This window comes from Juglans regia, chromosome 1 (genome assembly GCF_001411555.2).
Source record: "Juglans regia cultivar Chandler chromosome 1, Walnut 2.0, whole genome shotgun sequence".
In the NCBI taxonomy this organism is placed as follows: domain Eukaryota; kingdom Viridiplantae; phylum Streptophyta; class Magnoliopsida; order Fagales; family Juglandaceae; genus Juglans; species Juglans regia.
In genome coordinates, this window is record NC_049901.1 from 14839776 (window position 1) to 14861753 (window position 21978).

General features: G+C 36.1%; 2 protein-coding genes across 2 annotated transcripts; both read right to left on the minus strand.

The window, feature by feature from the left end:
• Nucleotides 1-5857: 5857 nt before the first annotated feature.
• Nucleotides 5858-9126, minus strand: LOC109013291 (inactive TPR repeat-containing thioredoxin TTL3-like). Its single transcript, XM_018995330.2, has 5 exons — nucleotides 7839-9126; nucleotides 7560-7755; nucleotides 7288-7460; nucleotides 6755-7088; nucleotides 5858-6336 (listed from the first exon to the last, which is right to left on the minus strand). The coding sequence occupies exons 1-5, from the start codon at nucleotides 8801-8803 to the stop codon at nucleotides 6181-6183; spliced, it is 1824 nt and encodes a 607-aa protein (XP_018850875.1). The 5' UTR covers nucleotides 8804-9126; the 3' UTR covers nucleotides 5858-6180.
• A 1540-nt stretch (nucleotides 9127-10666) lies between these two features.
• LOC109013237 (protein SCO1 homolog 2, mitochondrial) lies at nucleotides 10667-16719 on the minus strand. Its single transcript, XM_018995260.2, has 7 exons — nucleotides 16516-16719; nucleotides 15762-15894; nucleotides 15521-15596; nucleotides 11442-11642; nucleotides 11268-11357; nucleotides 11017-11149; nucleotides 10667-10933 (listed from the first exon to the last, which is right to left on the minus strand). Exons 1-7 carry the CDS (start codon nucleotides 16620-16622, stop codon nucleotides 10825-10827), a joined length of 849 nt encoding a protein of 282 aa, XP_018850805.1. The 5' UTR covers nucleotides 16623-16719; the 3' UTR covers nucleotides 10667-10824.
• Nucleotides 16720-21978: the final 5259 nt, after the last annotated feature.

Here is a 21978-nt window from a genome sequence, read left to right on the forward strand (position 1 = left end):
AGTAGAGCAAGCCACGATCATGAAATTAATCCTTAGAAAGTATATGAGAGTGCAAGTGGAGATAAACGTCGAGAATCCACTCCCAGATGGGTTTCCACTCTCACGGCCTAGAAGACAAGCAACATGGATCAGTTTCAAGTATGAAAGGTTGTCGGACTTTTGTTACTACTGTGGATGTCTAGGTCACATACAACAAGTGTGTCCTCTGTTTCAAGTTAGAACTTAGGTTACTAACTTTGGTCCATGGATGAGAGCTTAAACAGTCAGAGGGGGGCAACATGAAAATCATTTGAATGCAACAAGATGGGGCCAGCTGGAAATGCGAGGACCTATAGCCAAAAATGAAGACCTGGAAATAAGGCATTTTTTTCATCAACATCCGAAAGGAAAAGATAAAATGGAAGAAATGCAACAGACCCATAGCTTGATGGTCCAAGAAGAACTCAGTTTCAGTGCACTCAGACGTAGCAGTGTGAACGTTCATGGTGAGCATCTCAGCATTCATGGAATGAAAGAAGAACTGTTGAGGACACGTGGAAGCATGAAAGCTCACTACTCTGTTGAAGTGACTTCATTAAATGTGAATAGCCCTTTGTGTAATTCGGCGGCTTGGGAAATATATTTGCAGAACAAAAATAGTCAAATATGTCCCCCCCCCCCTCACAAAGGCCAAGAATATCCACTCCATTCATCAAAACGACTGCGATCAACGGGTAAGAGATGCACCCCTTTCTTTTAATTACAACCCACAACCATTAATTCTCATCACTTCACCCACTTTCTTTGGCAAGCAAACCAAACAAACAGATTAACCAACGGAAGAACCCCACTTGATTTTCAAGAACATCATAGCACAATTTGAACAGCTCAAAAACCCAACAGAACTCACTTCAAAGGCCCATTCCTTATCACTGTTAGTGAGCCCATCTGGCAGGTCGTGCTTTGTAATAAAACCGAATCCATCTCATACAACACAAAGCTCGGCTCAATCCTCAAAAAATTTGGTCTTTAACCCCTCACAATCTAACCCAACCCCTTTGAAATGGCCTATAAATTCAGCTCAACCCATAATTACAACTCAACCCAAGCAGCCAAACATTTATGGCCAGCCAAACAGCAACGCCCTGAAGGAAAACACCACCTACACACATGAAATACTTTCTACCCAGTCGATATACCCTCTTGTGTTCTACCACAAACCTGTCCACTCAAAAATTAAAATCCATTCACAATCCTCTTCCTCCTTCGAAACGGAATCACAAAAATTGAAATTTTCTAGCCAAATAATCACTTAAAAACTTGAACTTGGTTCAAAGAAAAGGCAGACTTATGAAGGGTAAGGAGAGACAAACTCATTGGGAGAGGATTCTCATAGTAAGTGAAGCAAGCAAAAGAAAATACATCAAATACTCTCAGACTCTAAAGAGATGGAGAGGATCCCAATTGCAAAAAAAATTCAATGTGCAAAAGGGAAAAAACACAACATCCTGGAAAAGCAAACAGAGAAGCAAAGATTTTCTCCATATCAATGGAAAGCGCGGCGTTTGGGTAGCTTGTCTCAGACTCAAAACTTGAATTTCTTTTCATTGGAGTCTGAAGCCAATGTGGCAGGGCCAATACTGCCACCAGATGAAAAATGAGGATCATGTGTTGGAATTGCTAGGGTCTTGCCCGTCCCCGTGCAATTATAAGCTTGAGAGCAAATATCAGGTCTCTAAAACCTAATATCGTCTTCCTATCGGAGACAATTTTGAATGCTATGAATACTAGTACTATTATGAATAGATTAGGTTTCAACTTGTATGTAAATATCCCACCAGACAGTAAATGAGGTGGACTTTTGTGTATGTGGAAAAATGACATGGATGTAGAACCTGTTTATATGAATAGTAAAGTAATGACCATGTTTGTGTACTTGAATCATGTTCATTCCTCGTGGCTGCAAAATCTTGTTTATTGTCCTCCGCATTATAGTAAAAAAGAAATTTTTTGGAACAATCTTGAGAGAATTACTAATAGTTTTAATGGTCCTGTCCTTAGCATTGATGATTTTAATGATGTCCTCAACCAGTTTGAAAAACAAGGAGGTCGACCATTTGCTTGCTCCTCTAATTTAAATGGACTTAGAGCCTACATGGAAACAAATGAGATGGTTGATATTGGTTTTCATGGACCAAAATACACTTGGACCAACAACAGACAAGGAATTAGGAACATTAGAGAAAGACTAGACAGAGGGATAGCTAATTCTTCTTGGCTTAATCTTTTTCCAGATGCAACCCTTCAACACCTCCCCATTAGCTCTTCTGATCATTCTCCAATTATTTTGGACACTATAGGAAGCAATCATCATAGATATCCCTTCAAATTTGAAGAATTTGGATAAGGGTCCCAACCTATCAGATGGTGGTTCAAAGAGCTTGGAATACCTCTCATGTAGGAACACCTGGCTTTATTTTATCCAAAAAATTGAAAGAGGTAGAAAAAGCTTGGAATAAAAATCACTTTGGAAACATTCAGAATTCCATAAAAATTTTGAAACAAACTCTTTCAAACATTCAAAGCAATGATCTTACCTCTCAAGTCATGGAGTCTGAAGTTGAGATCAAGGCCCTCCTTGATGAACAGCTTAAAAGGGAGGAAATCTTTTGGAGACAAAAGTCAAGAGTTCAATGGTTGACAACAACTGATCTCAATACAAAATTTTTCACTTGTCAACAACAATCAAGAGAAGGGCTAATTCCATTAAGAGTTAAAAGTTGAATCCTAATCACTGGACGACTGATCAAAATGTCATTCAAAACACCTTTTCTGGATCATTTCAAATGCATATACACTTCTTCCAATCCCAATCCAAACATGGACTTAGAAGGTTTGTTCCCTGATAAGATCTCAAGCATGGAAAACAACTTTCTCTGTGAAATCCCTACTGATGAAGAAATCATTAATGCCATTAAACAAACACCTTCAACGAAAGCTCCTTGCCCTGATGGTTTCACTGGTTTGTTTTACAAGCAATATTGGGACATCATAAAAACTTACTTCATAGCAGCCATAAAAAATTTATTCATTCATGGTAAGATGCTAAAGGAATTGAATCACACCCATATTGCCCTCATCCCAAAAACAAACTGCCCAAACACTGTATATCAATACAGACCAATCAGCCTCTCGAATGTTTGCTACAAAATTGTAGTAAAGATCCTTGCAAATAGACTAAAGAAGATTCTTCCAAGAATTATATCTCCTCATCAAACAGCTTTTGTCCCAGGTAGAGTCATCCAAGAAAATATCATTCTTGCCCAAGAGATCTTTCATCATCTTAAAAAGAAGAGAGGGAGGGAGGGTATTATGGCAGTCAAGATAGACATGGAAAAGGCCTTTGATATGATGGAATGGAGTTTCATTTTGAACATTGTGACAGTGTTAGGCTTCAGCGGGATTTGGATTAATTGGATAAAAGAGTGCATTACCATTGTTTCCTACTCAGTGATTATCAATGGGAACCCCTGTGGTTATTTCCATCCTTCCCGAGGGCTTAGGCAAGGAGACCCTCTTTCCCCTTTTCTGTTCATCTTAGGTACATAAGTTTTAACGAGACTCATTACTGGAGAAGAAAATTTGGGGCTTCTAAAAGGGGTAAAAATTTGCAGAAATAGCCCGCCAATTTCTCACTTGCTTTTTACTGATGATCTCATTATTTTTTGTAAAGCCACTCAACAGAATGCGCAAGTGTTCAAAAACTGTTTGGAAAACTACTCTTCTTGGTTGGGCCAGAAAATCCATTCCAGCAAATCATCCATTCAATTCAGCAAGAATACACGTCCTTAAAATAAAATAGAGGTTAAGAATCTCTTTGGTTATTTAAATGACTCTTCAAAAATAAAATACCTGGGACTTCCTATCTCTTTTAAAGCTTATAAAAAAATCCATTTTGAAGAGCTACAAGAAAGAATCTTTGAAAAATTAGCAGGAGGGAAGGCAAAAGTTCTCTCTCAAGCCAATAGAACAACTTTAATTCGATCTGTTGCTAGCTCCATCCCATCTTATGTCATGTCTACTCTCTTGATCCCAAAATCAGTCACAAAAAAATTTGACAAAGCCTTCTCAAAGTTTTGGTGGGGATTCCCAATTGAAAAATCAAAAAATTTCACACCCAAATCTTGGAAGTCAATATGCAAACCCAAATCCATTGGAGGCCTTGGCTTAAGAACGATCTCAGATTTCAATAAAGCCCTCCTGTGTAAAATTGGTTGAAACATTTCAAATAAGAGCAATGCCACTTGGAAAACTGTCTTGTCTGGAAAATACTTAGAAAATTCAAATTTCTTTGACACTCTTCAAAAGCTTCAAATTCTTGGATCTGGAAATACATCTTAAAGCAAAGAGACTTCTTGAAACAGAGTGTGTGCTATCAAATAAATAATGGCACAAGCACAAAGATGTGGTCTAATCCTGGATCCCAACTCAGCTGAATTTCAAGCCAATTCCAAAGAACAACTCCATCTCCTTAGATAGGACCCTAGTTGTCTCTAAGCTTACAATGGAAGAACCTAGAAGATGGAGCATCCTACTGTTACAAGCCATTTTCCATCCTGATACTGTGACTGAAATTCTGAAAATTTCTCTAGCTTAAACTAATTTTCACAGACAAGAGGATAAACTCAGATGGATGCACCATTCTTCTGGAAAATTCTCAGTGAAATCTGCCTATGCTGCCATCACAATGAATTCCAAATCACTGCATGTTCAAACAAACATTTGGAAAAATCTTTGGAAGATTAAAATTCAAGATAGATTAAAATTGCTTTGTTGGAAAATTCTGAATAACATAATTCCAACAAAATCCTTGGTGAAAAGATTTGCACCCCTAACAGAGGAGGAAACACAGTGTCAAATATGCAACAATGAGGAAGAGACTCAAGCACATTTGCTCTTTACTTGCCCCTTCACCAGAATTCTTTAGGGGCAATCACTATGGCCCTTGGATATTACATGGTTTGCTAACCATGAAATTTGTGATTGGATTGAATGCATCATTTCCCCCACATAAAAGTTGAACATTTTGGATGGAGAGGAGCAAGACTTTCAAATATTTGCTATCAATGCTATGGACAATATTTGGTTTTTAAGAAATAAAACTGTTCATGAGTTTTTAAATCCAAATCTTGATAATTTTATTTCTAGCACCTTGAGAACTTATAAGGAACACTGTAATGCGTGGGACATTAAAAAAGTGAATGAAAGCCATGACTGGAGAGCTACACCAAATGGGCATTACAAACTATTATTTGATGTAGCAGTTAGACAAACAGGTAGCACAGCAACAGCGCTATGCAGATCAGAAGAGGACTATCCAATCTTTGTCATTACAAAACATATCGATAGTCATAACCCAAATCTAGGAAAGGCCACTGCAATGAACGTTGGACTAGAGGAGGCTACAAGCATAAATATAAAAAAACTAGTCATTGCAGGGGATTCACTAGTGGCTTTGCAAGGGGCAAATGATCCTAACAAAGTAGCAGATTGGACCATTCAGCCTATAGTAAACGACATCAAATCTTTGCTGAATTCATTCGACAGCTGGCACACCAAAAAGATGCATCGAGATCAAAATCGATGCGCACATTCCATTGCGCAGTGGGCAACTTCCAAGAATTTATATGGAAGCATACCCATTTCCTTTATTCCACCTTGCATGTTGGATTTTCACAGCGGAAAAGATCCTCCTTTTATTTTGACTAGTTAATGATGTACAATATAATTTAGTTTTTCTTAATCTTGTAAGAACGGTTTTTATTTATGAATGAATCTATCTTGTTGAAAAAAAAAAAAAAAACTATACAGAAACAAATTGAATCAATAGAACGTATATCTATTGAACTTCTGTTTAAAAAGGTATAGTCAATTCTCAATTCCTCTCTAGATTAAACACCCTTGTTTGTTTTTTCTTTTCCTATTGATTTGGTATTGTATCCTAGCCAGGCAGCTCCTAGCTAGCTTGTTAGGATATTCCAGAAGACCATGTATCGCGCTGCTGCTAGTTAGCTAGCTCATTTCTCTATCCGGCCGGGGCCTTTATTTTTAGTTCCATGGGTGGCTTTAGGCTTTTTTCTCGATCTCCATGTCTTGAGTCTCCTTTTACTTGGGACAAGATGACGACCCGAATCAGCTCCATTACACACTTGATGCCGAATTGCCTTGCACCTCTTCACCACGTTGTCTCTTGACCTGATTCTGGGCCTCCAACAAGAGTCGGCGCACCTCCTCGTCTTCCGGTGTTTCCTTTGACAAGACTTCGTAGTCTTCAATGGAAGCTTCCCATTTTTTCAACTATATATCATATCCAAATTACATGTTTATCACAAGCAATAATCACACGCAGTAGAAGAACAATGCTACACATGAAACTCAATTAATCTTCATGTTTTGTAAATAATAGTTAATTATCGAGGGTTAGGCATCCTATGCGTTAAGCAATGTTAAGTTTCATTACAAATTTTGACATTTTGAATTACACTTATTGATGTGACACATTTTAAGTGAAAGTCAATTAATTAAATGATTAATATATAAAATCATTTAAAATATACTACATCGGTAAATGCAAATGAAAATAATGTCATTACTTTTAGAGTCGCCTTGTATTAATTTGAGACGCCATTATCCCAACAGTTCTAAGTAGTGGTAACTAGAAATAGCCAAGAGTCATGTCGATTTGATATTTGAAGGCAGTAAGATAGAGAGTCACCTTGGCATTGCAATCGGCTCTTCTCAGTCTAGCCTTGTAGTAAGAGGGTCGTACGTTAAGGGCAACAGTGCAGTCCTCCACTGCTTTCTCAAATTGGCCAAGTTTGGACTGACAGGCGGCTCGGTTGCACAACAACACTGAATTATATGGGTCATGTTCCAGTCCCTCCCCGTATGCAGCACTTGCCTCTGAGAATCTCGACGCCTTGAAATACTCGTTACCTCTTGATCGAGCTTCTGCAACAGCCTTAGCCTTCCTCATCAAAATGTTTGCTTCCCTATTATTCGAGTCAAGGCGAGCTGCTCGTTGAACTGCCTCCAACGCCTCATCCAATCTGTCAAAGTCGTTTGTAAACCAATAAAACCATCATTTTCCTCACTACACAAATCTTGATCACTCACGAACAGGAGTAGCACAGAGAAACAGTGTAAAAGGTCATATTACTTTCTCCATTTTTATGAACATTAGATGCTTGCAGATCCAAATGTGTGCACGTCAAGACTTTGATCATCTCAATGGTAAAGAAAACTAACCTGCCGGCTGCCAAGTCAACTTGAGCCCGGATGACTAGCACATATGCACTACCAATAGGCCCCAGGAATTTAGTACAAGCGTCAGCCCCGAAATTCGGACCCTTCAGCATTGTCTCATCCGCCTCCTGATGCCTCCTGAGCTTCAACAAGCCCTCGGCTTGAAAAGCAAATATCTTTCAAAATCACCACAAATAGATAACATGGTATCAGATTAACATAATGAGGCATAACTAATAAAGGAAGGGATGGGAATTTGATAACTTATGGCTCACCTGTGGTGCTGAATCTGCTCCTGCAGACATGACTCTCCCTGTTTCCTTAATCAGGGTGTTCCAATCTCGTAATTTGCGAGCCTCGGTGCACTTGTTGAGATGCGCCTGAAGCGTTTTCACCTTGGCAATGTCAACATGGTCGGCCTCCGGTCCTGCATGTTTGTAGTGATACAGAGCTTTTTCTGCCTCCCCTAATCTGTATACACAGATATATCTACGTGTTATATAAGAATGCTTGTAAACGACCAAGCATGGTCCAGAGAGGAATGGTATTTTTACCGAAAATATAATGTTGCCAAACGATGATGAGCTCTATGATAATGAGGTTCTATACGGATGGCTTCTTTGCATTCAAAAACTGCCTCAAGAATCCTACCCAGAGCGGCTAATGCAGCACTTTTGTTGCTTCTGTACGAAGCCTTGTTGGGGTCAATAGCAATTGCAGCATCATACAAGGCCAGGGCTTCTGCAAATCTTCCATTCTTGTAATCCTCGTTGCCCAAAATTTTCAATGTTTCAGGATCCGTTCTAGTCGAGATAGCCCTGCACAAGGAACCTGACTGTTCTCCGCCTAGTTTCCCTTCTCTATTAGCACTCTTTACCACATTTCCCATCACGCTGGTTGAGTAATTTCCGTTGAACATCGGGCCTTCTTCTCTTTCTGACTTGGGATGATGATTAAAAACTTTGTACGAATTCACATTTCCTCCTGGTTGCCTCAAGTTACCCAGATTGCCAAAAAGCATGACGTTGCTCGATGACGCCCGAACAAGATTACTACCTCCCTGATGTTTTTGGTGATCCACGATGATGCTTTCGAGCTCCCCAGAAATGCCAATGGCTTCCCATGGCACCTTCTTCCCCTGGTTGACATATCCTTGGCAAGGAGCTATCTTTGCTAAGCCTGTACCTGATGAGGGTGCCACTAACGTAGCCTCATTAAAGGGTCTGCCATAGTTTTGGCGATAGAAAGGAGGCGGCATGTGAGGATTTTGGATAGGTCTACCCACGGGTTTTGATGACGATTCTGATACATTTGATGAGGTTTCAAGGATGGAGCTGTCATCGGAGCCAACTCGTCTCCTCCTTGAATTTGGAGTGTCTGGTGTCTTGACAAAATCAGGACGGTTCCCAGTGGGAATCGAACCGGTTGAGGTAGATCTTCGTGGCCAAAAGCTATGTCGCCCAAAAACTGCATTTAATATACCACAACCTGATTTCTTCTCCGGCGAGCTGTCTTCCATTCTGAAATTACCTATCAAGTACTCTACTCAATCCTTGTTGATGGTGTAGTTTATTGATGAAGGGAAATATTCATTGCGTGCTATTTTGCCAAAAATGAGACGAACATTGGTGCTGTTAAAACTGATTAACTAGATTACAAAAAACATAGCCTTGAAAGGTAGCATTGAAAAAACATATTGATCTTAATGTTTCATGTCGAATACAAAAGTACCCAAAAAAACAAAACCAAATAACAAAGACATGAGAAAGACTGAGAATTTGGCCTAGCCCCAGGAGATGATCTGCATGGCCTCCTGAAGTGGCTGCCAGAAAACAATCTCTCTGTGCCTTCTATCTCTTTCAACCATAGAAACGATGAAATTAGATAACATGATTTGATGGTGAAAAGATCAGGAAAAGGAGGAGAATAATTTACAGGTTTGTTGTTTTATTTATTAAATGAAACTAGTTGACCCTCGTTATTTTTTTCCTTTTTTTTTTTTTTTTTTGTTCGTTTCTACCTGATTATTTTACTTATTTTCTTTTGTGTTTCTTATGTGATAGAAAAGGGAAACCAAGAGACCCGGTCCTGGATTCAATGAGAATCTCTAGATTTTTAGACACCTCTTTGGCGCCCGGCGGGCCGAGAGAGAGAGAGAGAGAGTCGAGGGCACGTTGTCGTGTTTTTTCTGAGGAACCCAGGCCAGCTATGATATTTTAGGTAACGGAACCGATTATATAAAACTAAACAGTACTTTAATTAGGTTGCAATTTTGCTTGGCCAAGTTGTTCCGTCTCTACAACCTGTGCCAGAGGTTGTCCTGAGAGTATAAAGATGTAGTATATGCTCCACCCTTGCATGGAAACTCACTCAACCCTCCACGTCTTTTGGAAATATTTTCATAAAAAAAAATAGCCATATTTCTATATTTTTTTTAAAAGTTAGTTTTTCTTTAAATTATTTTAATGGAGTTGAGCAGTAGCCACGTATACGCCTCCCCTACATCATTCCATATGGTATTAGAGCCATCTAATAATGTCAATCTGTGTGTAGTGGCCGAATCAGCAACTTTTTTTTTTTTTTATGAGTGACCGTGTGATATATTTATATAAAATTAAAAAATAATTAAAAATTTATAAAACATAACTATATATAATTAGATCTCGATAATTTGTTACATACGCATAAAAATAAAATTCTAAAAACATAATTTAATATACATTTCAAATTTATAATGATAATATTTCATGGAATAACATTCATCCATTATTTTTTTGTAATGAAATATTTTGAATTCATTTTTTTTCATAAAATCTATCAAGTGATCTTTTAGACTATAGAGAAATTAAAGAGGCATTTCTAGGTATATTAAAATTTTAGAGAGCATATGGGGATTATAACTTTTTTGGGATGGCCATTCTCTATATTTATAGAATTATAAATGAAATCTGGGGGGATTTTGAAATTTCAAACAACATGGAAAGTTTCTAGGATGCAAACTCTGCAGATACTAAAACAGAAAAATATCGTAGTCACAAACAGGTTTTTTGTGTTCATCCTAAAAAATTAATAATCAAGAGGCCATACATTGAAAGGAAACAAACCGAATGTCCTAAATGGGCAACCTCAAATTCATACTCATCAGAATGTGCAAAATAGACTAACCATGCCAAGGCAGAAACCTAACCTAGGCCTTCTTATGCAATGGAGGCATCCAATCTTAGTGATTTACGTTCCATCTCGAAAAGGTGTAAATTGAGAAGTGCCGACAAGAACAAACGTAACTTTACATAAGTTGAAAAAAATCAGAATTCCCGTTTATCTTTCCTTGTTCTTGTCTCAACAATTTTCTAACATGATAAATGTTAACCAACATCGTACATACTGCTGCCTAACTCGGGAGCATGAACTTGAAATTTCAAAAATTATAGGAAAAAAGAATGACCACAAAAATAAAGATGAGGTCAGAATGATGTCCAAAATACAATATTTTCCCTTATAGCATAGAAGTATTGGCAACCTATTAAAAACTTGGAGCCATTAAGATGGGGTACTCCTCAGTTCCTTTGTTATTGCCTCTGACAGTTCTTCCGCATTGTACTCGACACCAAAGCATCTCGCAACCTCCAATTTTGGGTTCAAAAGATACCTGATTGTTTTGAGATAGGTTACAATACACTCTTGAGTTCAATCAGAAAAGACAGAGAAAAGAAGGGTGAGCTAAGGGTTTACATATTATGGGAAGACTCAACAAGATAATCATCACCCTCCTCTTCTATCTTCTTGAAGAATATACGATACTCCTGCGCCATCTGCCTAATAGCTGATACAGGGCCCGTTAATCCCAGTATTCTTGAGTCAAACTCTGCAAACAGTTAAAAAACATGGAGGATAATGCAGGAGGAAGGGAGGATCTGATAAAACGTTTCTATCTCAAACAGTTAGCATACTGCAACACATTCCAGTTGTCAGCAAAGCCTCACCTCTAAGGTAAGCACGAAGTTGTGCAGCGGTATCTCGTTGAGGATCGATTGTGACAAACACCGGTAGAATCTCATTATGATATTTTGACTCTAATTTCCAAGAAAAAAATACACAACTTCAGTGATCATAACAGAAAAGGCAGTGCCATAAGTTATGTCGAAAAAAGTAACAACCTAATATATCTACAGCCTTGGCTATAATCCGGACTTGCTCTGGCCCAACATCTGGGGATGAAGTATAGCCAAAGTAGAGGAGAACCCACTTTCCATGAAAATCTTGCTCAGTAACAATCTGATTCTTAGTATCAATTAGAGTGAATGGACCACCAATTGTTGGCCCCCTGACAGTATTTCCACCAGATTTGCTGCCCTGGCCTGAACCAATAACGATAGAAATTAGAATAAACGTGATAACTAACCATGTATGTATGTGAGTATTAATATAGTTTTCAATCAATTGTTAACAGCACTCTCACATTTCTCATGCTTAGATTTCTCATGTTTCAAATTGAAAAGAGAACGGGACTCAAATTATGTACCTGCTCTATTGCTTCTAAGCAATGCCTACATTGATTACAGATAACAGTTTTGTTGTTTGTAGGAGGAGAAATGACATTAACTAGCTGACCTGCACGAGGTTAGCCATAGGTTATGTTCTTCTTCTCAACTTTTGCATGTTCTAGATATGCTGCTAGACCATTTCAGCCTCTTATACCACCATTCTCAACAGCCAGCAAAATTTGAGGCCAACAGTGAGCCAAGTAACTCTAGGCATCAATTCAATTCTTACCTAGGGATGCTGTATAATGCTTTTAAATAGACCAATTATATTATCACAATTGGGCCCAAATTGCCATACCCCCAACTCCAAGTCAACTCTTCTGTAACTCTTTAACTATTAGCTAGCTGAGGGATGCAAAATCACCACAATTCAGGCTTTTTAACTACTAGTGATTATATAGTGACAGAACAGTAGAAGCAGATAATTAATATTCAAGTATACTTCCTGTGTACTTGGGCATTGCCTAGTTTCATTCTATTCAATAAAGATTATTACTTATCAAACAAAAAAGATAATTAATATTCAACTGGGACAATTTGAGGTGCCACTGAGCTATATCTAATTTAATATTGTCACTTCCTAGTGCCTAGCTAAATGCCTGGACCTTGAATTCTGTCAACCCAATTTAAATTTTGAAGGTTCCTAAGAAAAGGCACTGGTATTTAGTTTCTTAGAAACTATGGGTACATTTGGTCCAAAAAATGGGTATTGTCATTCCTAAAGGAATAGAAATGGGCAAAGCCCTAGGAGTTGGCTTAAGTGGTAAAGGCCTTCGGCTTGGGGGTATGCTCTCCCCAGGTCTAAAGTTCAAATCTCCTTGGGTGCAAACAATCTCTAGAGGCCATCGAACTAGGGGATTTTCCCCTTAAATTACCCGAGGTGCACTTATGGGAAATTCATTGCCAAGGGCCTATGCACCCCTAGGATTAGTCAGGACGATGTTCCTGGACACCCGGTGCCAATCAAAAAGAAAAGAAAAGAAATGGGCGTTCTTTTTTTTCTTTTTCTTTTTTTTGGTGAAAACATATAAGAGTCTCATTGGAAATAGAGAAAAGTTCCTAAAATATCAAAGTCCTGAAACAAGCCATTATTTTCATTTTTTAACCTTAGCATAATAATAAAGAATTGGTTTAACATTGTTAGTGGCTTGCCACCTCACAAAACCCCAAGGGTGGTCTGACAGCCACAGAAATCTCAATTCGGGGGCCACTTCCAATAGCTTTCGGGGGTTTTCCGACCACCCCTGACCTTCGATGGGGGTGGCCCAAACCACTCCATATGGCCACATGGAGTGGCTTGGTCACCCGCAATGGCCTTGGTGGCTTTTGCCACCCCCAACAGCCATAGGGGTAGTTAGAACACCCTCAAAATAGTATCTGGTGGTGTGGTCAGACCATCCCCAACGTTAAGGGAGCCACCATCAAATTTTAAATATTCTGTTTCCTTATTACTTTACATTTGAAGAAATAGTGGGTCTCTTCGAAAAAGTTGCATTCCTTACCCCTAGGGTGGGAATGGTTATTCAATTGCATGGGCCTATCCTGCGAATCAAAAGTACCCAAAGGCTTTGTTCTTAAGTTGTCATTGCTTCATTATAATTTTTTACATTTTCCGGTGTTTGGTGCTACCAGAAAATACAAGCCAAAGGAAAAATGTATTTTGGGCAAGGGAAATTAGGTGTTACACGTGCAAAGTGGCTTCTTTCACCTCTCATCACATTATGAAAAGAAAATATCTCTACTCCTCCCTCTTGATCTCTAGAAAATTGATCCCCCGCTCTCTCCCTCCCAATCAATGCTCTCACCAACCACCATCCCTTCGATCAACCACAATTTCACCTGTTCAACAAAATATTGAAAAGTTGTATGTGTTTTGATTCAGATCTTGATTTTTTATATGGGAGATTTAGAAGATAGGGCAAAAAACAGAAGCTCAAGGTTTTCAATCCGCTTCTTCCTAAGTTCACAAGGTCCCCCGTATATTGCATAAGTCAGGACCATTCTTCCCCTCCTTTACAGGGGCCTCTTAGATTGCTAACCATACACAATTCTGCATTCTTTCCTTCCCACTAATGCATTTTTATAAACTAAAATAATGAGAATAATAAAAAATTTATAAACATGAAGGCAGAAAGTTTAACCATTCAACCAGACAAGCTTGCTACAGAAAGGACTTTTTGTACATACTCACAAGAGAGACACAATGTTTTGTTTATTCATTTGTTTCCTCTAAAGGAACTCCTTTGAAGACCTTGTCTATTTAGGCTGTCAACCCACTTTACTTTATCCTCTTGATCCCAACTTAAGCTATTTGTTAGACTTGAAGCCTGGGACTTTGCAAGCAAATCAAACTTTTTCTTTACCACGGCAACAGCAACAACAATGATAAAAGAAATGTAGGGTAGGGGTGTACCTAAAACCTCCCACCAGTGACCTACCAATACCAATTAAGCTACTTGACAGTTCCTAATCGGTTCCGAAACACTATTGAGTACATATTCATGAAAGCACTTGAGCTATCTACTCTGATCTAACAGTATATACTCATCTGCCGATCAGTACCAGACTGTCATGAAGACTTCAAAACCTGATTCATCATACATGAATTGGATACTATATTTCTTTCCCTCTACCATTTTAGCTCTGTTTAACCAACACTTTTATCCAATTAAAAACTACATGTCCTTCTCCCACATTCATTGCTGTTCAACAAGAAAACTCTAATTAACAAGTGAAAGCAATGATCACATCCCCAAATATAAATCGTTACTGTCTTACTGTCAAGTCGAAAAAAGGAATAAAAAAGACAGTCCAGCTCAACAAAAATGACTTTCCATTGAAGAAGTTAACGAAGTGACATTACTCTCTTCCATCTGCAGGTCCTTTGGCATACTCATATGATCTAAATTGAAAGTGTGTAATAACATGAATCAAGGGAAATTTAACTACAAATAAAAGCATTAATGAAAGGCAAATAAAAGGAACAATTTAGTCAACACTCTACTATCATTGCTTTCTGACTTCAATTACCAGATAAACTGTACACTGGGACGTTGAGGTTGAAGCTGTTAAAATCATGTTTAGAATCCCATACAACTATGTCCGTGTGTGTGATAATCAGAAAGTAAAAATCTTGATTGGTTGGAATAAAATATGTATGTACACAAACAGAAAATGACCAATTCCAAATTCATGATTTTTTTTTATAGGTAGTCAAGAAGTATTATTCATAAGAGAAAAAGGAATAGCCCAAGTACATAGTCCATTGAAGTACATATGAGAAGTACCTAACTAGCTAGGGTTTACAACCGAAAGTAGAAAATCATGGACATTTAGTCCATTGAAATCAATGATCCCCACCCATAAGAACAAAGTTTAAAAAAGAGAGAGAGAGAGAGAGAGAGAGAGAGAGAGAGGAACTTTAAGCTCATCTATTGTCCTCTTGCTATCCTCGAAGCCAAATTCATGATTATCACCACAAATTACAATATTGTATCATGAACACTTTCATCATGAGATAGACAGACAACTACTAAACAAATTATTCAATCTTACTGAATGGAAATCAAAGAGAAACGAGAAGATGAAACTAAATTAAAAACACTGGATCCAAAGAGGTTCCAATTATTAGCTTTCAGATTCCAACCCATTAAAAGCAATTACCCAGCAAAACCAGATTCTTCAAAAGGTACCTTTCAAAATTGCTCGTCTCTCATCATTATAATGAACAAAAGCTGCTAGCCCAGCAAATCCAAGTATAGCAGCTGGCTGCAGAAAGATAAATAAATACATAGATGGATAAATACAAACAACCAGATGATTATTAGCTTCTAATGTAAGTCCTCATCTTGTTCATTATTCATATATTTCAAGAAGGGCCAATCGAAAAGAAGCACATATTAATGAGATTATACAGGGGTAAGGCAGCATTACAATGACATAAGCACCCCATGAGCGAGGAGCCCGTGTTTCTACAGGTATTACAGGATGAATACGTGTCTTTCCATTACTGTATCCTGATGATTTCGAATAGTTACAAGTCTGAACTCTCCTAGATGGATGACACCTACAACATATAAATATGATTCCGTATAAGTAAGTTTTAGAAGAACCAGAAAACAAGAAGCTTTGTGGCTTGTATGCACGTTTCCAAGGAGTGTCAGGCCCGGGTAAGGTTCTCTGCACCAAATTAAATCAGATAAACATGTAGGCTCCATTTGTTTTAATGTAAAAACATTTTCGTTAGGAAGATGTTTTCAACAGAAAATGTTTTCAGGAAACAAACGGAACCTTATTGTTCCTTCAGCCGTTTCCATGTAAAGCCAATTGTGAACACCGAATTCCTATTCGTTTCCCAAGTTTCACAAATCTAGTCTAACTTCAATAAAGAAAGATCTTCCAGCACTATAAAACCAAGCGAATGTCACAGACACTAATAAGCTACACAGAGTAGTACCTGAATTCCCACCCTCAACCATTAAATCATATTATCTATTTGAAAAGGGGAAAAAAGAAAGAAAGAAATAACTCTTTATGCTTTTTATGAATCAGTTCTACACACCATGGATAGAATCATTCCAATTAAGACAAATTAAAGAAATTAAACTATAGAAAGAGCGACAAAATATGGCAACCCATAAATCAGAATGCAAAGAAGTGGTGTGATTAAAGGGTTTTAGAGAGTGACCTTTTAAGTAGGTTAAAAGCATCTGTGGAGCGGCGTTTGGAGGAGAAGAAAATAAATCGAGAAACGGGCATGGTTTTACTATGCTTTGTCGTAAAAGAATCGTTCATTCAAATTTCAGACAAAGACCCATATCCAATTTTCGTCAAGGAAAACCAGAGAACCGAAGAAAAGAAACGCGCTATTTTTGCCTTGCCGCCCAAGCTCAACTATTATTTGAGATTCTTCAAATAATACTTAACAGAATTTGCCAGTTTGCATTGGGCTCCCTCCGTATGTGTTAGAGCATAATGGCTACACCAAAGCCCACAGGCCCATCATCCCAAAGTAAGTTTGAAAGAGTAGTTTTGGATTAGTTCCCGCACTTGGATTAGTAGGGAGTAGGGACCATTCCGTTTGGTCTCTTCCTATTTTGTTTCAACATTCAAATATCACAAATATTCAAAATATTAAAAAATAATTCGTTTCAAATCTCAAAACAAAGATAATATTAAAAAATTATATTCTAATAATATTTTAACTTTATAATATTATTATTATTCAATTTTTTCTCTCTTCTTTCGTAAAACTTCATAAAAACATCTTAATTTAAATTATTTTACTACTATCAATAAATTATTTCATTACTATTTATAAATTTCTATCTCATCTCATTTCACATCCCAAAAACAAAAACAAAAATATAGTAATCGACTTACTTGTAGTGTTGGTGGTAAAAAAATGGTGAGATCTGGAGTTTGATACTTTGATTACAAACATGTGAGAAAGAGGGGTCATGACTCATAATGGTGGGCTTGGTCCGCATCAATGGAGTCGGCCCGGACAATAAACCTTAAAAACCAGTACATTTTTGCGTATGGATCTGAAACTCAGCTTCTCGATGTTGTTTTGGATGGTACCATGGGCCTCACAACAACTTCTTCATCATGTTCATGGCCCGTGTACGGGGGGGTAGTACAGTGGTACTCCAACGAGTAATATCATATTTTCTGAGCGAATGAACACACTACTCTCATCTTATCAGTTAAAACTAATATTTATATTAGAATTTTAATTATATAACATGTTGAACCTAAACTAAACACACACCCCTTGGCACACACCAGATTTGTTATCCTAAGTTTAGCATTTAATGTCATTAGTTTAGCGTAATATAATATAATCATTATGATTCAATTGATTTGAATTTTTTTTTTCCCTGAAATTCTTATCCAAATAGAGAGAGAGAGAGAGAGAGAGAGAGAGAGAGGGGTGTGAAAATGGATTAGTAAAAAACTGGGGGTGTTAGGTGGGGGTGGGGCAACTCCTGCTTGAATTTTTCGATCTTAATCGTGATTACATTCTTATCATGAAAATTATGGTTGCTCTTTATATCACTTTCATATCAAATCCATTGATTAAATGTAGGTTTAAGATAACAACATGACATTAAATCAAGCAGCTAGCTATGGGGGCTATATTTTGTTTAAAAACATTAAAAGAAAAAAGGAGTATGTAACATATATATATATATATTTAACTGTATAATGTGCATCTTTAATGGGCCTGGCTTTCAGCCTATGTTCTGTACTTATGTTGTAAGTTTTAGTGGACTGAACATCGAGAGAGGAAGGGTGGGACAAAGTTTTAGGGAAGGTTTGAATGGTGAGTTTAGATTTAATGAGATGAGTTGAAAGTTGAATAAAATATTATTAGAATATTATTTTTTAATATTATTTTTGTTTTGAAATTTAAAAAAATTGAATTATTTATTATATTTTATATAGAAATTTAGAAAAAAATATAATGATTAGATGAGATGATATGAGATGAGTTGCCTCTCTCAATTCAAACAACCCCTTAGATTCAATTCATGAGCACAACGTAATTTCCTGGCCTCTCTCAATTTAAAATAGTTTCATAGTTTAGTAATTATAAAAAGAAGTCACCCGTCAATTTGTGTGATTATTGGATATGACAAAATCGTGATAAAAAAAAAAAAAAAATAGCATTTTTGAGAAATATATGACCTATATCAAGCCATGCACACTACATATTTTTATCGTAAGCAGTAATTAGCTTTGTCGAAAATAAATAATAAGGAAACAAACTTGAGTACTAAACCATGAGTACAACTACTACTACTGAACCGGCTCCTTGGCTGACCTCCATAAGTATGTATGTGATATCTTTTATCGTAAAGAAGTGATAGAAACACCGAAGAGAAATCAAGTACAGTTCCGACTTGCTCTGATAGCTTATTATAACTTCCTATATATCCCGCAAGTCGTCACTCCAACGAATCAAAGAATCTATCAATTTGTCTCTGTAATTCATGAAGCTGAAGATAAAGAGTATATGTGCGAAGGGAGAAATATTTGAAATATATCGTTTGGGCTTAGTTCCCGAGTCTAGTTCCTAAGGAGAAAAGACAAACAATGATTACAAATTGATGTGTCTTGATATGATATGTTAAATCTACTTTATAATAAATAAAACTTTGGAATATGATTATGTATCATAACAAGTTGCATTAGTTCGATCGTAAACTTTATTTTTTTAAAATCTTTTTAGAAATCAAATATTTTTCTTTGTCATAAACGTGGGAGTACTGGTGCATTGTAACCATTGAAGATGATATAGAGATATATGTATATTTATATGTAATAAGAGGAGTTTAATTGGTTAAAAAAAGAAGAAGCTTATTTTTATATTTTCCTCCAAAGGAGAATGATATACAGCTGTTGTTGAATTTCACAAGGCATGCATGCATCTTTTAGGCTGTTTTGATGCTGGCATTCTACATTATTGGTGGTCATGTACATAGAATAACACCAGAGAAGAAACCACCCAAAAAAAAAAGAAGGAAAAAAGGGAAAAGACAAGAGAAATATTCTCTTGAGTGGGGATGAAGAAATTCTGATTTGGGGAATATTATATATCCCATTATTTTATTTTATTATTTTATTTATCCCATTATTTATTATTATTTTCTTGCCTTACATGAGGAATTTCACAAGTAGTTTATTTACAGATCAGATGTACCCATTTTCAATTACTAAATTTCCAAGGCTTTTACTATGGCAGCTTCATAGCAACGTATTATATATATATAGTTTATTAGTACGTAACTGCAGATCATAATAAAAATAAATAAAAATTGAATAAATATACTATGAACTCACAAACTCATGGAGTAATTGGGGAGTCTTGCACTATCATCATGCATGTATATCAACTTATCAAAACAGATAGCTAGATTAATTCATCTTCAAATCATTAAAATTACTGACTTTTTTACAATTTGGCTCCATTAATATTTATATATACTAGCGTACGTACTGATCATAATGTTAATTAATTAATTAGCCACAAAAGTACTAATTAATTTCTTTTCCTTTTCCGTAAGATATGCATGCAGCCGATCAAATCGTACCGTTGAACATGCATATGCAAGCTACTCTAACTTGAGGTTGTAATTAGGTTTGGTTGGAATATTACACCCTTATTAACCCAAATTCTACTGTTCATGAACAGTTTATAATTTTGTTCCTGATTGATCATCACGCCTAAATTTGTTTAATATGATCCATCGCTAATTTGGATGCTCTCATCATGATCACACGAAAATATGAAGGAAAATAATCAAATATATTACAATTATTTTACGACAGTAAGGTTTCGTTTGGTTCCTCAAATACTCTCAACTCATCTCAACTCATCATTACAACTTTTTTAAATTCCAACACAAAATATAATAAACAATTCAATTTTTTCAAATCTCAAAATAATAATAATATTAAAAAATAATATTCTAACAATATTTTATCATCTCAACTCAACTCAACTCAACTCACTTCAACATCCAAACACAACCTTATAATTCTATATAAAACAGTGAGTAATTTTGTATTTTTTAAAAAGATAGAAAAAATTAAAAAAAAAAAAAAAGACATTTTCCTTTAACCACGATTAAAAGAGAGGAAAAAATTCAAGTTTTGTCATACCCGAACACCACAAATAAGAAACAACCTTGAATACGTTCGCTAGGAATAATGGCTGGTTTAGTTACACAAAATTAAATTATCACATCTCATCTCATATAATTATTATAAATTTTTTAAATTTTCACACAAAATTTAATAAACAATTCAACTATTTTAAATTTCAAAAAAAAATTATATTAAAAAATTATATTATAATAATGTTTTATTTAACTTTCAACAAAAAATCGCATCTCATCTCATCTGAATTGCGTAACCAAACAAAGCCTAATTAGATAATTATATATGTTAGTAGTTATGTATTGTGAGGAGAGAAGATTTTAAGTTAATATTAACACCTGTACAGTACTACTGGTGCTATGCGTAAAACCCTAATTTTTTTTATATAAAACGCACTCTATCTAGCTAATTGATAAACTAGCAAATTAAAGTTGTTCTAATCCATTTAAAATTATAAAAAAAAAAATTAATAGCATGATGAGATTATATATGGATTCCCACATTTTTATGAAAGAGTTCACAATATTCCCATAAAAAAGGGTTAGGAGGGAAATTGGTCTTATAGTCATTTGAATTTCTTTTATTTAAATGCATCAAAATGGAGTTGAGAGGGAATCAATCAATCAATTTCTTTTCTGAACAATTACTGATCATGTAATCTTGTTTATAATGATGTGTACAGTTTTTCTATCAATTAGTATCATTAATTGATTATATTTCTATTATTTCTCTAGTCTCATTCACCTATAAATAGGGATATATATATATATATATATATATTATGTATTCAGACACTTCATTATAGTAAAAATGTTGTCCTTAAAAGTCTCTCTCATTTTCTCTCTCTCCATCTCCCTTCTCTTTTCTATATTTTATTTTATTTTTATTTTCTACAAATCGATCGTTAGTTATCCACTCTTAGGATATAGAAAATGGAGATTTCGGAACATGAAAATAGACATATATATATATATACATGTTTTATATACACATATATATATACATTGATCTCATGAGGACGGCCCGTCTCCTTAGAATAACGCAAGTACTGAAATTGCTTCTTCTTAGTACCACAAGTGCCACAAAGGTTTTTGGAGGTCTTATTAATGGCGCATACTATGGTGGGTCCGGTCTTCGATCAGGGTGAAGCCGTAACAAGGTAGCCGTCTAGGACTACAGTACATATATACCTTACTCGGATTTAATACCTTAATTAAAGTAAAAGTAATATATATATATATATATATATATATATATACTCAATTATAAGAACCCCAAGTAGGCATCAAGGTATATCCCATCATGCAAAATGAAAAAATAAACAACCATGCATCACATGACCGTGGTGTTAAATTCCAGCCCGATACTTGATTGAAGCGAATACATCAATTAGTATGAGAAATATTGGAAAGCACTTTGGTGATTATACCTACTACTAGTCACTCAATTTACAGGAACTCGATCAACCCGAGATAAAATAGGC